The sequence below is a fragment of the Grampus griseus genome, assembly GCF_964374135.1.
Source record: "Grampus griseus genome assembly, chromosome: 3".
Taxonomy (NCBI): domain Eukaryota; kingdom Metazoa; phylum Chordata; class Mammalia; order Artiodactyla; family Delphinidae; genus Grampus; species Grampus griseus.
In genome coordinates, this window is record NC_139019.1 from 172,574,641 (window position 1) to 172,590,456 (window position 15,816).

At 56.2% G+C, this 15,816-nt stretch overlaps 1 protein-coding gene across 1 annotated transcript in view; it reads left to right on the forward strand.

The window, feature by feature from the left end:
• SHC2 (SHC adaptor protein 2) overlaps window positions 1-15,816 on the forward strand; it is a gene marked incomplete at its 5' end in the record, with an annotated part of 29,155 nt that overhangs the window by 1,060 nt on the left and 12,279 nt on the right. The window contains 3 exons of the mRNA XM_082652188.1: window positions 13,478-13,548; window positions 15,282-15,342; window positions 15,457-15,576. Coding sequence (XP_082508314.1) covers window positions 13,478-13,548; window positions 15,282-15,342; window positions 15,457-15,576 — 252 coding nt within the window. The remainder of the gene's footprint in view (window positions 1-13,477; window positions 13,549-15,281; window positions 15,343-15,456; window positions 15,577-15,816) is intronic.

A 15,816-nucleotide genomic window follows, 5' to 3' on the forward strand; every position in this document is an offset into this window, starting at 1 on the left:
ACGCCTGTGAACGTTGCACGCTCCCCGCTCAGCCTGTCTGCCCCTGTGTGTAGTTTTTGATGAACCGTCAGGAGGCAAGCGGCCCGGGGGAAGACGCTCCGTAAAATGCTTCCGTGCGGCCCCCTGGCCCACCGGGGCCCTGCCCGTCCACAGTTCATTGTCACATCCAGGGTCCGGCAGTATTCACAGCGCCTCAGTCTGGTTTTTGGGGCCAGGATCCTGGAGGTCTGTGTCTTTGTAGTTGGTTGTTTTGTCTTTGGTTCTTTTACAACCTCTCCCCCCCTCGCCCCCCACCCCTGTACTGCGTTGAATAGTATCCCCCCAGATTCATGACCTTAGGAACCCGTGAATATGGTTTTTATTCGGAAATCGAGTCTTTGTCGACATAATCAAGTTAAGATGAGATCACACTGGATTAGGGCGGCGTATTGGATAAGAAGAGGGAGATTTGGACACAAACACACCGGGAGGGCCCACGTGACAATAGGGGAGAAATGGAGCGATGCATCCACAAGCCAAGGGACACTGAGGGTGGCCGCTCACCACCACCAGACGCTGGAAGAGGCGGGAAGGGCCCTCCCCTGAGCCCATCACCGCCAGGGAGCAGGGCCCTGTCACACCTTGATTCCCAACTTCCAGCTTCCAGAACAGTAGGGTCAGGGTTAGATTTCTTTGTTTTAAGCCCCCAGTTTGTGGTGCTTTGTTGTGGCGGCCCCCAGTGGCCTTGACTCTTGTCCATGTGTGGTCCAGGCAGGGTCCACTGCATCCTGGAAGCCTGTTAGACGTGCCGGGCCTCAGGCTGCCCCAAACGCTGGGTCTGCCTGTTCTCTCCTGGCGTCTTATAACTTGGCTGTGGCCCCTTCTTTCGCTGAATCTCAGCTTCACTGGATTCAAGACTGATTTTGTAGTGAGATGTTTTGTGGGTGATGCCTTGGGCTTCAAACCACATCCCCTCAGGGGCGAGCTGTGTCTGCCCACCGGCCACGGCCACGGGGATTAGGAGTGTTCAGAATTCAGATACTCGTGTTGTTGAAGTGCAGGCTGTTGGATTATTCCAATAATCTTGACGGTTTTTTTTTTTTTTTTTTTTTTTTTTTTGCGGTACGCGGGCCTCTCACTGTTGTGGCCTCTCCCATTGCGGAGCACAGGCTCCGGATGCACAGGCTCAGCGGCCATGGCTCACGGGCCCAGCCGCTCCGCGGCATGTGGGATCTTCCCGGACCCGGGCACGAACCCATGTCCCCTGCATCAGCAGGCGGACTCTCAACCACTACGCCACCTGGGAAGCCCGATCTCGACGTTTTCATCGATGCAGCAAATATTTAATGCATGCCTCGCCCTGCCAGGTGTTGATGGTATCGTAGGAAATGGGAAAGATCTGATCCCTGCTCTTACGGGGCTCAGATTTCTAGAGGGAGAGGCTGACAGTAAATAAATAAGAGACAAACAGGGAAATGGCAGACACTGGTAGATGCTGTGCAGAAATTACAATCGAGTGATGTCAGAGCAAGAGACTGGTGGCTGCCTTTAGCCGGGCTGGTGGGCGAGGCGCCTCTCAGGAGATGCCATTTAAGCTGAGACCTGAAGCCACTGCGGCCCCAGACGTGAAACGATTGGGGAGAGAGAGTCCGAGGCAGGGGCTCAGCGGGCACATTCGGGGAGTCGCCGGAGACCCACGTGGTGGGGCTGATGGAGGGAGACAAGAGCAGGAATAAGATTTGGGGGCTGTGGGGAGAAGCTGGGCTTTGGATGGCTCTAGGCAGGGTCGCAGGGCAGCGTTGGAGCTGAAAGGATCTTTCCTGTGGAAATGGGCTGGAGGTGGGGCTGGAAGGGCAGCAGAGAGACCTCGGAGGTGGCTGGGGAGCAGTCGGCTTAGCGGATGCAATGGACCAGGGCAGCGTGGGGCTGGGGAGAGAGGGCCCACAGCATCCGTGTTGGAGACAAGCCAGCGGGAGTCGCTGGCTGATGGGTGTGGTGTCCTGACGCAGGCTCCCTGGAGAGGCGCGGCCCCGCGGGGCCTGAACCAGCCTCCGTGGCCTGCTCCTCCCCTGGGAGCCGCTTGTCTCCCTGCACCTGCATCCACCAGGTGTCCTGGGAGCCACGGAGTCCCCTCCCGGTTCACAGAGAAGTGTGAAGTGAAGGCAGGAGCAGCCGTATCCCAGCTTACGCAGGGACAGGCAGGTCCGACCCTGGGTCCTCAAGAGGGGATGTGTGTCCCCACTTATGTAAGGTGGGGAAACGGAGGCACAGGGAGGCAGGGCAGTTACATGGTGAGAATCCAGGACCAGACCCAGAGCTGAGGCTCCTCTCGGAGCCTGAACTCGTTGCCATGTGGCAACTACCAGGGTGGTTGGCAGACTAACGGCCCCAAAGACGTCCCCGTCCTGGTCCCGGGCCCCGAGGATGTGTCACCTCACAAGGCAGAGAGGACTTTGCAGGAGGGAGTAAGTTAAGAACCCCGAGATGGGGAGGACCCTCGATTCCCCGGGGGGCCCAGCGTCATCCCAGGGTCCTTATAAGAGGGAGGCGGGAGGGTCAGAGGCAGAGAGAGACGGGAGATGCCGTGCTGCTGGCTGTGAGGATACAGGAGGGGCCACGAGCCAGGGGTGCGGTCCCTCTAGAAGCTGGAGAAGGCGGGAACCGGTGCTGCCCTGGAGCCTCCGGAAGGACCAGCTCTGCCCACGCCTGGATTTAGCCCCGTGAGGCCCCAGTCGGACTTCTGACTTCTAGAACTGTAAGGGAATACATTTGTTAATTTTGTGGTAATTCGTTACAGCAGCAAGAGGAAACTAATACAGCAGCTGACTCACCTACCTGATGTCACAGAACCCTCACAAAACCCTGGAATGGTCCCTGTTTTGAGACAAGAAAAGGGAGACTCAGCGAGCAGTGATGCATGCAATCAGGGCACCTGGGTTTCTAGACGCCAGTGTGGCGCCTCCAACCCTGAGATTTCCTACCCAGTTTCTAGGGGAGGAAACGGAGGCACAGCCGCGTCAAGGAGTCCGGCGAGGGTGGTAGCAGCTGTGGTGCCCTTAGCAGCATCGCGGCAGTCCTCACCCAGAGCAGTTTAGACCCACGACGACATCGATCATCTCACGGGAGAAGCAGCCCCGGGCGGGTGGCGGCTGTGGGGTTGGTTTATTTCACAGCTTGGGGACCCTGTCATGGATTCACGTTCTTTTCATCTGTGTTGGGGGTGAATAGTGTCCCCAACCTGATTTGGAAATAGGGTCTTTGCAGATGTCATTGGGTAAGAAGAGGTCCTCCTGCATTAGGGTGGCCCTGGACCGAGTGACTGGCGGCCTTGAGAGAAAGCCATGTGAGGACACGCGTGCAGACGCTGGCCATGCAGCTCGAGGCCAGGGAGGCAGGAGGGCAGCTACAGTGGAGGCCGGAAGGGGCGGGAGGGAGCCTCCCCTGTAGCCTCCGGGAGGACCCGGCCCTGCGACACCTGGGTGAGGGGTGTCTGGCCTCCAGGACTCGGAGACAAGAAACGTCTGCTGTTTTGAGCCGTCCACCTTGTGGGGCTTTGGCACAGACATCCCCAGAAACGTATGCAGCACCCTTGCCGTGCTTTTCCTTTCTCACATCAGTTCCTCTGTCCCCTCAGCCTCCAGAAAAGAGCCCTCTTCCTGCCAGGTCCTTCTGTGAATAAGGATGCCCTTTCCAGAAAGCCCCAGACAGTGTCCTGTGACGTTCCCTAAACTGCCCGTGGGACTAGCCTAGACCAGTGCCGCCCAGAGGCGGACGTGGAATGTTCCAGGTCCGTGCTGTCCCATTGGTAGCCACGTGTGGCCACGAGCACTCGAATGGGGCTGGGGCAGCTGAAGAACTCAACTTTCAGTTTGCTTCATTTTAAGCTAAGTTCAAGTGGTCGCCTGGCACTCCGCGCCCCTGTTGGACGGCTCTGGTCTAGATGGATACTTGCCCCGTCTGTGGATCCATCCCGTTTCCTTCCATCGGGGCTGTTTCCACGCCGGGCACTTCTCCTTTTGTTACCGAGTCCAAGCTTGTACTGGTCTATGCAGGACAGGCCAGTAAATCGAGAGCCGAGTCGTTGGGGCAAGGAATAGCGACTTGATCTGGAGAAGGCAGTGGACGTGCGTCCCAAAGAGCCATCTTCCCTGAGAGAGCGCGCAGGATTCTTCCATACTGAAAGGGGCGGGACTAAAGCCAAGCACTTCCTGGTTCCCGTCAGCCTCCGGAGGGCAGGTGTTAATTTCTTCCTCCTGCAGGAGGCAGGATTCCCGGAGATGGGCCACTGTGTTTAATTTAAGCTTTTAGACAACATCCCCATAGCGATTAGTTTGTAATAGAATACAAGGTTTCTTCCCTATTACACTTTTACGAAAATTCTACTAACAAGCCGTTTCTGCTTTTCGAGGTGCCCTCACCGTGCGCTCTCTCGAGTTTCTCACGAGGAAGGCTTTGAATGGGGCACAGAGAGACTGAGAGCTGCCCCAGGGGCCCAGGCCTGGCTGTCTCCACCGCCCAGTCTTTCCTGAAGGCTGGTCTCGTAGGTGGTGGTGTGTGGGGAACCTTGGGAGGTTAGCTGTTCTCAGGTGTTTTTAGCTGCAAATGCAGCTGATTCCTTGAAGGCAAGGGGTAGGATGGCTCCAGGGTGGATTACTTCAATGACCTGAGCATATCCCTGAAGCCCCAGGTCTTTGCATCTTTTCCACTGCCGTCTTCAGCATGCTGGCTTAGCCGTCCTCATGGTCACAAAAGAGCGGCCACAGCACCAGGTATCGCATGCAGATCCAGCCATGTCCACTGGAAGAAAAGGCCATCCCTTTCGTTCTTCTCGCCACACCTCGCTGGCCGGAGGTGTCAAGCTCCATTCGTGGCAGGGGAGGTGGGCCACCAAATTGGCTTGAACCAATGGTGAGCAGAGTGTGGTGCCCAGACCTCGAGGAACTTGTTATAAATGCACATTCTTGGGCTCCACCCCAGACCTGCTGCGTCAGAAACTCTGGGGTGGGCCTGGTGAACGATGTTTTACCAGCCTGCCGGCTGATTCCAACACCCACTCGTGTTTGAGAACCACCAGCCTTAGCCAGCTGCTTGCAATACTGTTGAATTAACCACTGCTCATTTATAACTAGTGTTTGGTAACCTCCACCCTGAAATGAACATCACATATATAACACCTACCTGCACATTTATCCCCCCCCCAAAATCAATACGAGGTAACAAAACAGCAATAAAAAGGAGAAACACAGAGGCAGCAATTCACAGTAACATAGAATATGTTTCAGTGTGTAAACGCGTAAGCTTCTCTAGGCGCACAGCGACAGAGACAGGAGCCACCGTTCACACGACAGCTACAAACAGCTCCAGGGTTACTCTGGCAGCTCCAGTACCACCATTAGAGTTGCTGCAGGCCGTGTGATTCTCAAAACAGCGGACAACTCTTGGTAAAGCCTGAACGACACACAATGAAGCCTTCTGTTAACATACAAGATAGTTTCAAGTTTCATTACATTCGATGCGTATTAAAACCATACCAGAAAGTTAAGCATAGAATTACTATGTGATCCAGAAATTCTACTCCTTGGTATACACCCGAAAGAGCCGGAAGATGATAAGTATATGACTGGCTATATGGGTGAGGTTGAGTGAGTGTGTGTGTGTGTGTGTGTGTGTGTGTGTGTGTGCATCTAGGGAGGAGATAAGTATTTTTCTCTTATGGGAATTGAGCAGGAACTCAGATATTTGCACACCCATGTTCATAGCAACACTATTGACAACAGCCAAAAGGCAGAAACACCCAGCTGTCCGTTGATGGATGAATGAGTAAAACGTGATCCAGCCACACAGTGGAACATCACTCAGCCTTAAAAAGGAAGGCGGTTCTGACACCTGCTACACCAGGGATGAAACTTGAGGACGTGACGCTCAGTGAGAGAAGCCAGCCACAGCACAGATACTGTGTGATTCCAGGCACAGGGGGTCCCAGCGGGAGTCACATCCACAGAGACAGGAAGTAGACGGTGGGGGCCAGGGGCTGGGGGAGGGGTGGGGAGTCGGCGTTTCACGGGGACAGAGCTTCAGTTTGGGGAGATGGGAAAGTTCTAGAGATGGATGGTGGGGATGGTTGCACGACAATGTGAAGGTGCTTAGTGCCACTGAGCTGTGCACTTACAAACGGTTAAAATGTTAAATTGAACGTTACGTGTATTTTGCCACGGTAGAAAAGAAAACAAACAAAAAATGCCCTTAGATGCTTCGAGTTCTGTGTAAAATGGTGTTAGGTTGGAGTCGTGGTGAATGGTGAGGGCTTTTCACAAACGCGAACGCCCAGGAGGATGCTCTGAAGTCCTTGGGGACCCAGGACCAGCGTCAGTGCAGGGCTCCCCAGATCTTGGAGGAGTGCGCCCGACGATTTTGCAGGCTGCCCCTGAGTTTATGTCGGCCCTCAGCTGGGCTCGTGATGCTCGCGGCGGGCTCGCCTTGTGCGTTTTTGGCAGGGAGCATGGAGGCCGGCTCTGCCAGCCTCTGTGCGTCTGGTCGGGAGGCAGGGGTGCCCGTGCATCCCGACGCGGCTGCTGGAAACTTTGATTGCTTGGTGTACGGGGGAGAGTGGCGTCCCCCCAGGTTCATGTCCGCCGGGCCTCAGAATGTGACTTCATTTGGAAATAGGGTCTTTGCTGGTGCAATGAGGTTAAGGTGAGGTCCTCCTAGAGCAGGATGGACCCTAGATCTAGTGTGACTGATGTCCTTCTCAGAAGAGGGAAATCTGGACACAGACACACAGGGAGAGGCCACGTGACCACAGAGGAAGGGGCCGGAGGGATGTGTCTGCAAGCCCAGGCCTGCTGGCCACCGCCAGTAGCTGGAAGAGGCAGGAAGGGCCTCCCTTGGGCCTCCAGCTGGGGCGCCGCCCTGCTTCACCTGGATGCTGGGTGTCCGAGCCCCAGGACTGGGAGACACGGAGTCTCTGTTGTTCGAGGCCGCCCCCCAGGAGACTAACGCACTCAGTTAAGGCGATGTTGCTCCCTGGTCAAGGCCCCATTTGTTTCCGTTATAAGCAACACATATCTGTGGGGATGTACTTTTTTTTGGTCAGACCTTTAAAAGGGAAGGGTAACATAGGTGTGTCCAAGTGTGCAAAGGCAGTCCGCTGCTGCCCGGGGCCCCCTCGCCGGCCGCCCCAAGTCCCCACCATCCGGGCCCCTCCGCCCAGAGCCCTGTGTGTCTGTTCCTCAACTGCATCTGTGGAGGGGGGACTCTGACACTCTGCAAGCAGCCTGGTGCCCAACAAACGTTCACTAACTCGTCTTAGCAAAAATGGACAGTTCTGCCTGGATGGACACTTTTCATTTTGATAATTACGTGTTTATTTTAATGGTTATTAGGAGACACTGCTAGGCATCAAACCCAAGTTTTATGGTAGCAATATGCAGTTTCCTCTTTTCTTCATGCACATATTTTCTTTCTTTCTTTCTTTTTTTTTTTGGTCGCACCATGAGGCTTGTGGGATTTTAGTTCCCCGACCTGGGGTTGAACCCGGGCCCTCGGCCATGAGGGCTCAGAGTCCTGAACATGGAATGCCAGGGAATTCCCACTCATGCACATTTTCTTTTCTTTTTCTGTTTTTTGCTTTCTCCTTTTTGTTTTTGTTTCCCCATGCACATTTTTTAAAAAACTGAGATGTAATTCAGTGTCATAAAACTTACTCATTTAAGCTGTACGATTTAGTGGTTCTTAGTGCCCTTGCAGATTTGTGAAACACTCATTATGATCTAGTTCCAGAACATTCTCATGACCCCAGAGGAAGCCCCGTCCCCATGAAGTCACTCTGCACCCCCTCCCTGTCCCCTGACAACCAGGAACCCACTCCCTGTGTCTGTGGATTGGCCTCTCCTGGACATTTCCCATCAGTGGAATCACACGCCGTGTGTCCTTCTGTGTCTGGCTTCTCTCACTGAGCGTCGTGTCCTCAGGGTCCATCCATGTGGTAGCGAGTGGCGGGGCTTCTCTCCTTTTCATGGCCAAGTAATGTTCCAGTGTGTGGACGGATGACATTTTGTTTATCCATTCACCAGTTTATGGACTTTGGGGGGGTTTCCTACAGTTGCCTTCAGAAATAAACGCAGTTATGTTTATAAATGGAGTTTATTTAAAATGAAAACGCTAAGTAGTAATGGTACAGGACCTATTGCACCGTGAGGGGTGGCGCGTCCTGCGGGGAGTGTGGTGAGCTGGGTGCTCGTCCTGTGTCCGCCCTGGTGTGCTGTGTGAACTCGGCTGGGTCCCTTTCCTGCTCTGAGCCTCAGTTTTCCCTCTTGTAACTCGGTTTTCCCCTTACATCCTAGGGCCGGCTCTGGGTGGCCTCTGTTTCTGCATTGGCAAAGGGGAAGGTGGGCTGCAAATCCGCCGTTTGGGGTCCCCTCCCGGGCTTCTCTGTCGGTCTCCCGGGGACAGCTGTAACAAATGACCACAAACTGGGCGGTTAAAACTACAGAAATGTATCCTCTCCCGGTTCTGGAAGCCAGACGTCCAAAATCAAGGTGTCGGCAGGCTGGTTCCTTCTGAGGCTCTGAAGGCGAGTCTGTCTCCAAGCTTCTGGGGCTGCAGCCCTGCCTCCAGCTCCACATGCTTCTCCCTGCGTGTCTGTCCCTCAGCCCCCCTCTGCCTTTCTCCCGTGAGGACGTGTGGCATCGGATTTAGGGCCGATCCTAAATCCAGGACCGTCTGACCCTGACATCTTTAACCTGGTTGTATCTGCAGAGGTTCCCTTCCACTAAGGTCCCTCTCACAGGCTGTGAGGCTGGGCATGTGGACAGAGCCTCCTGGGGCTGTCACCCACACACCACGGCTGGCCTTCCGAGACGTTGGGATCCTAGGTCAGAGGTCGTGCTCCCTGGCAGGCCCGAGGCTGAATTTGACCTCTGCCTTTTTTTTTTTCTTCTATTTAAAAATAAAAATTCCTTGTCATTGTCTACAAATCGGGGTGTTTCAGGCAAAGGCCCTGGATTTCAGGTGGTCTGGCAGCACTGGGCCCCTCTGGCCCCCGAGCGTGTAGTTTGCTGCAGTCTTCACCGCCTCCTGCAGGGCCGGGGCACGCTCCAGAGCCCAGGCTGTGGGTTCAGATCCTATTTCTGCCGCCTACGACCTGTGACTGCCAACAGGTTACAGAGCCCTCGGGGCTGTTTCCTGAGGGGTCACGTTGCTGCGTAGCGCGGGCTTTGGGTGGAGCGGGTTGACAGGTCATGTGCGCAGCACACTTGGAACAGGGACCGGCATGCGACAAGCGGCTTATCAGTGTCATCGCTGCCGGCACGCGCTTCGGCCACCTGCTTACCTTCCCTGCCATCGTAGTGTGTTCTCCACCCTCCGGGAAGGGGGCCCGTGTTGCATCTCCTCTCCCGTGCAGTTGAGTCATGCACCCACTTCACCCGGGGAGGGGCTGGGGGTACTGGGAGGATTTCAGTCACACAACCAGAATGAGCTGTACACTGGTTAGGGTGAATGAGACCCCTCAGACCCTGGGGCCCTGCAGCACGGATGCCCCATGCAGACGCATGCTCTGTTAGAGGGAGGGTACCTGTTGAGCCGCCAGCACCCAGCAAAGCTGTCCACTCAGTGTGAGAGTCTGCTTTGGGGGCCGGGGCCACAGCTAATTCTCTTCGAGGTTCTACATGTCTAACGCACGCCTGGCACATAGTCCCTGCGGACCTGTCTATCCGTCCCTCCATCTACCTGTCCATCCATCACCCATCCATCATCCATCATCCTTGCATCATCTGTCATCCATCCATCCATCTGTCCATCCATCCATCCATCCATCATCCATCATCCATCCATCATCCATCATTCACCCATCCTCCATCCATCATTCATCCATCGTCCATCATCCATCCATCATCCATCATCCATCCATCATCCATCTTCAATCCATCCATCCATCATCCATCATCCACTCATCAGCCATCAGCCATCATTCACCCATCCTCCATCCATCCATCATCCATCCATCATCCATCCTCCATCCTCCATCCATCCATCCTCCATCCATCCATCCATCGTCTATCATCCATGCAATGAAGGTGAGACACGTCAGTTCACCTCCCTGCTTAAAGCTGTCCCACGGCCCCCCAAGTTGGTCACGATGAAACCCAGCCCCTCATCACAGCTCCAGGGTCCCACATCCTCTCATCTCTCATCACTCCAGCCACAATGGAGTGAGTCTGGTCTCTCCAAGCTGGTTCCCGCTTCTGGCCTGTACTTGCTGTTCCCTTTGGCCTGGATCTTCACTTGCCTTACTCCCTCTCTTCTCCTGGTCACTGTCTAGGGAGCTTCTGCTGTGTAACGAACCATCGCACAACCTAGTGCATGGAAACAACAAACACTTTTTATTTCCTGTGGTGCTGTGGGTCGGCTGGGGCTGAATGGTCTCCTCCTTCACATGGCGATTGGCTCCATGTCAGCTGGGGAGATGGGGGTGGGCCATGTGTCTCGTCATCAGGCAGGGTACCCCGGCAGGGTCGCAGGGTCCCAAGAGCAGCAGGGGAGCAAGCTCCGGTGACGGGTGACCGCGCCTGTCCGTGTGCTGCTTGCATTACGGCCAACTCAGGGCCTGGATGGGGGAGGGGAGGAACTGGTGGCCACTTGTACAGTCAGCCAACGGCATCTGTAGAAGCAGCTACTGTGTCCTGCTAGAGCTTGTCACCCACACATGTGCATGCGCACACACAAACACACAGTGTCCGCACATGCTGTGTGCACGTGTGTCCTCCTCGGCCCCCTTGTCCACACAAAAGGCACTGTGGCTTCTAGTCGGCACCTTGCTCTTTTTACAGCTGCAGACTTCCATTCCCAGCACCGCGATTTATTTCGGTTCAGCAAAGATACAGGCTGCCCAGTTAAATGTAAAGTTCCCATGAACACGAACAATTGTCAGTATAAGTATGTTTTGTGCGTTATTTGGGGTTTGTTTTTTGTTTTTGTTTTTTTTGCGGTACGCGGGCCTCTCACTGTTGTGGCCTCTCCCGTTGCGGAGCACAGGCTCCGGACGCGCAAGCTCAGCGGCCATGGCTCAGGGGCCCAGCCGCTCCGTGGCATGTGGGATCTTCCCGGACCGGGGCACGAACCCGTGTCCCCTGCATCGGCAGGCGGACTCTCAACCACTGCGCCACCAGGGAAGCCCTTGTGCGTTATTTGGGACATACACTAAGAAGATATTAATCGTTTATGGGAAATGCCAACCTAACTGGCGTCCTGGGTTGGACCTCAAAACCCTAGAAGTGTCAAGTTTTGGGGTGTCTGCAATTTCTTGTTTATTCCTCCAGTGCTGCAAGTCCCGCAGGAAGGGAGGGGCAGGCGGCCGGAGGCAGGGCACCCCCGGGGCCAGCATAGGAAGGCATACCCCGCACTGGGCTGTGGTGGCAGTAAATACCCGCGCACCTGCCCCAGCACCAGTCCTGCGGGGGTGGGGGTGGGGTGGGGGCGGAGCCCTGGGGGGAAGGTGGAGTATGGCTCCCAACAGCCACCTGTGCACACATAGGGAGCCTGCAGACTGGTGTGTCTGTGGGATAAAGTCCTCAAAATGGAGTTTCAGGGTCAAAGCATGTGTGCGTGTATCATTTTTTAAAAGCCGAGGGGACTTCCCCGAGGCACAGTGGCTACGACTCCATGCTCCCAGTGCGGGAGGCCAGTTCGATCCCTGGTCAGGGAACTAGATTCCACATGCATGCCGCAACTAAAGACCCCGCATTCCGCAACTAAAGATCCTGCATGCCGCAACTAAAGAAAAATGATCCCACATGCTGCAACTAAAAAATCCTGTGTGCTGCGACTAAGACCCGGCACAGCCAAATAAGTAAGTAAATAAATATTTTTAAAAATTGAGGTAAAATTCACATAACTAAGTTAACCATTCACCATTATTTATTTATTTTCTTTCCTTCTTTCTTTTTTTTTGGACTGTGTCAGGTCTTAGTTGTGGCACACGGGATCTTTCGTTGCGGCGCCCGGGCTTCTCTCTAATTGTGGCCTGTGGGGTTTTTTTCTCTCTCTAGTTGTGGCTCGCGGGCTCCAGGGTGCATGGGCTCTGTAGTTTGTAGCACGCGGGCTCTCTCGTTGAGGTGCGCAGGCTCAGTAGTTGTGGTGCGTGGGCTTAGTTGCCCCGTGGCCTGTGGGATCTTAGTTCCCCGACCAGGGATCGAACCCGCGTCCCCTGCATTGGAAGGCAGATTCTTTACCACTGGACCACCAGGGAAGTCCCTACCATTAACCTTTTGTTTTTCTTTTTTTAATTTTATTTTTAAAATTTATTTATTTTTGGCTGCATTTGGTCTTTGTTGCTGCACGCAGGCCTTATCCAGTTGTGGCGAGCTGGGGTCACTCCCCGCTGCAGTGCGCGGGCTTCTCATTGCGGCGGCTTCTCTTGTTGCGGAGCACGGGCTCTAGGCGCGCGGGCTCAGTAGTTGTGGCTCGCAGGCTCTAGAGCGCAGGCTCAGTAGTCGTGGCGCATGGACTTAGTTGCTCCGCGGCGTGTGGGATCTTCGCGGACCAGAGCTCGAACCCATGTCCCCTGCATTGGTAGATGGATTCCCAACCACTGCGCCACCAGGGAAGTCCCCCATTGACCGTTTGAAATCACAGTACAGTGGTATTTAGTACATTCACAAGGTTGTGCAACCACCAAATCGATCTAGTTCCAGAACATTCCATCAACCCAAAAAAAACCCCATCCCCGTTAGCTGTCACCCCCTACGCCCCTCCCCCGCCCCTGACAACCATGAACCCACTCTCTGTCCCTGTGGATTTTCTTGTCCTGGACGTTTCCCATCAATGGGATCACATGACAGACTCTGCAAATGGCTGTGCCAGGTTCCCTCCCAGCTGTGCAGACAGCACGTTGGGGGGTGCTGGTGGCCGTCGTCTGGCCACCCTGCCCCACCCCTCCCCCGGCTGTTCCTGCCTTCTCTGTCCCTCAGCATCGTCTCTTGGAGATTTTGAATTACCGAATTACCTTCCGTGGAAATGGTAATCTGGGCAGGGGTGGGCACACTCTCCCTGGAAAAGGTCAGACAGTCAAAGCTTTGGGCTTCGCGGGCCAGACGTCCTCTGTCCCGGACCCTGGGGACGCAGAAGTGAACAGGGTCGCCACCGTCCAGTCCTCCTGGGCTGACCTTCTAGTGGAGCAGAAAGAGAATGAACAGCAGATGGTTAAACGAACAGCCAGGACTGAGCCTGGAGGAATCCACCGCTTCCAGGGAACAACTCCCTTACAGTCAGGGAGGGCAGCTCTGAGGAGGTGACCGGGAGCCTGGAGCTGGGGAAGGAAGGGACGGCTGGGGCTGGCTGGTGCAAAGGCCCTGTGGCAACCAGGCTGGGCCTCATAAGGACAGAGGCGGGGGCTGGAGCCCAGGGTGGGGGGCTCGCTGGAGGGAAGGCCTGGGTTCCATGGTCAGGCCCCAGCTGGGCTCTGCTGGGCTGGCGCTCACCCTGTGCTCTCTCCCCTCAGTACATGGGCTGCATCGAAGTCCTCCGTTCCATGCGCTCCCTGGACTTCAGCACTCGCACCCAGCTCACCAGGTGAGGCCCGCCTGTGGGGGTGGGGGGGTCTGGTGTGTAGCTCTGTGCTGGGAGGTGAGGGTGGTGGACTCGGCGACAATTCCCTCCCCCTTCCCGGCTTGGGGAGCAGTGCTCTGCAGGGTCAGAGCGATCTGGGGTGGGGCACAGTCCCAGCTCTGTCCCCGCCTGCCGGTCACCCACGCTCTCCGGACCCCAGATGATCTCCTGGAGACGACAGCGCATCCCTCAGAGAGTGTGTGGGTCCCACGAGGGGTGCTGAGGATGCCCCAGCATGTCCTGGCACCGGAGGGGGGGGGCGGTGCTGCTGGCTCCTGGTTGAGACTCAGGGCAGGGCTGCAAGGGGCTGGGAGCCCGTCCAAGGCGACCAGGGCATGTCCACCGTCCTGGCTTTTTTTTGGTGCAGAGAAGGCATGGTGGTGTCGTGATGTTCCGAGCTGCCTGGACCTGAGTCACGTAGAGTCAAGGGTACAGCCGGGGCTGAGGCAGGAGGGGCCCCCATTGTTTTGCATGTTGGAAACTGACTGAGTGCATTCACCAGAGACATTAAAAAACTCTATTGAGATATAATTCACCCAATCAAAGTGTACACCCAAACTCTATTGAGATATAATTCACTCAATCAAAGTGTACAATTCGATGTATTTTGCTGTTTTCCAAGTTATGCAACGATCTAATTCCAGAACATTCCATCACCCTGAAAAGAAGCCCCATCCCCATTAGCAGTCACCCCACCCCCTCCCCATCCCCTGACAACCACGCAGCCACTCTCTGTGTCTGCGGACTTGCCTGTCCTGGACGTTTCCCATCCGTGGAATCACACACTGTGTGTCCTTCTGTGTCTGGCTTCTCTCACTGAGCATCGTGTTCTCGGGGTCCGTCCACGCTGTAGCGAGTGTCAGGGATTCCCCCCTTTGCAGGGTTGAGTGATGGTCCCGTGTGTGGAGGGACCACGTTGTGTTTATCCATCTTCAGCTGACGGCCGTTCGGGTGCTTTCGACCTTTCGGGCTGTTGTGAGTTGAGCTGCGGTGGCCGCGCACGGGCAGGCTTTGCGTGGACGTGTGTTTTCAGTTCTCCAGGGTGCGCACCTGGGGGTGGATCGCTTCACACTTTGAGGAGCTACTGCTCCATTTTGCCTTCCCACCTGCGGGGCGAGGGCTTGGTTCCCCGCACGGCACTGACATTATTGAGAGCCTTCTGAGTGTCCATCTGACCCTCAGGACCTTGTAAAAGTTCCAGCCCCTCCGGAGGGATGAGCTGTTTCGTGGAGTCTCTCCCATTCTGTTGGGGAGGGTTGGTTCTGCCATTGTGCCTGGGGGCCCAGAGCAGAGGTCATCCTCTTATGCCACAGATGGGAATCTTGGCCAGCCTGTGGCCACACAGAACTTGGGGTTTAGGCTGAAGGGCTGTGTCAGCACCCCCAAATCTGACCCCCAAATCTGTCAAGTGGGCTGTGGCTCAGAGGTCCGCTGGTCACTGAGAAAGAAAGAGCTGGAGGGGGAGAGCCGAGGGCAGGGGCACCTGCGGGGCGCACGGGGTGGGCGGCTGGGAGCCCGGAGCCCCTGGTCCAGGCTTCCAGGTACCCCAGCGTTCCTCCCTCCTCTGAGCCCCTCCCCACTCAGGATCCACTGCACCCCTTCCTCAGCCCATCGCCCTCTGACCCCCCCCCCTTCTCTGAGCCTCTGCTCCCTCCACTCCAAGCTCTCTAAGCCCCCTCCCTCCTCCGCCCACACAGGGAAGCCATCAACCGGCTCCATGAGGCCGTGCCTGGCATCCGGGGCTCCTGGAAGAAGAAGGTGGGTGAGGGGCCCGTGGCCTCCGGGTGGGAGCGAGTCATGGCCATCCCGGGGCCTGCCCCAGCTGGAGCCCCACCGCGGGCCCACCTTCCCGGTGCCCTGTGCCCCCCGCAGGCCCCCAACAAGGCACTGGCCTCCATCCTGGGCAAGAGCAACCTGCGCTTCGCGGGCATGAGCATCGCCGTCAGCATCTCCATCGACGGCCTCAACCTCTCCGTTCCCGCCACGCACCAGGTGAGCGCCGCCCGCCCCTCCCCCCAGCCTCCGCCAGCCCCGCCCAGGGCGGGGTCTGTGGACTCACCTAGGTGAAGCCTGGAGGCATGCTGGGCGCGGGTGGGGGGGGGGCCTGGGTGAAGTGCAGGTGTTGGTGTGAACTGCGCACCGGGACGCTTGTGGATTTTAGCACGTGTGTCTGTGTGTCTGTGTCGGGGGTGTGGTGACGTGTCTGAGCCTGGCGCCCACGTGCACACGTGT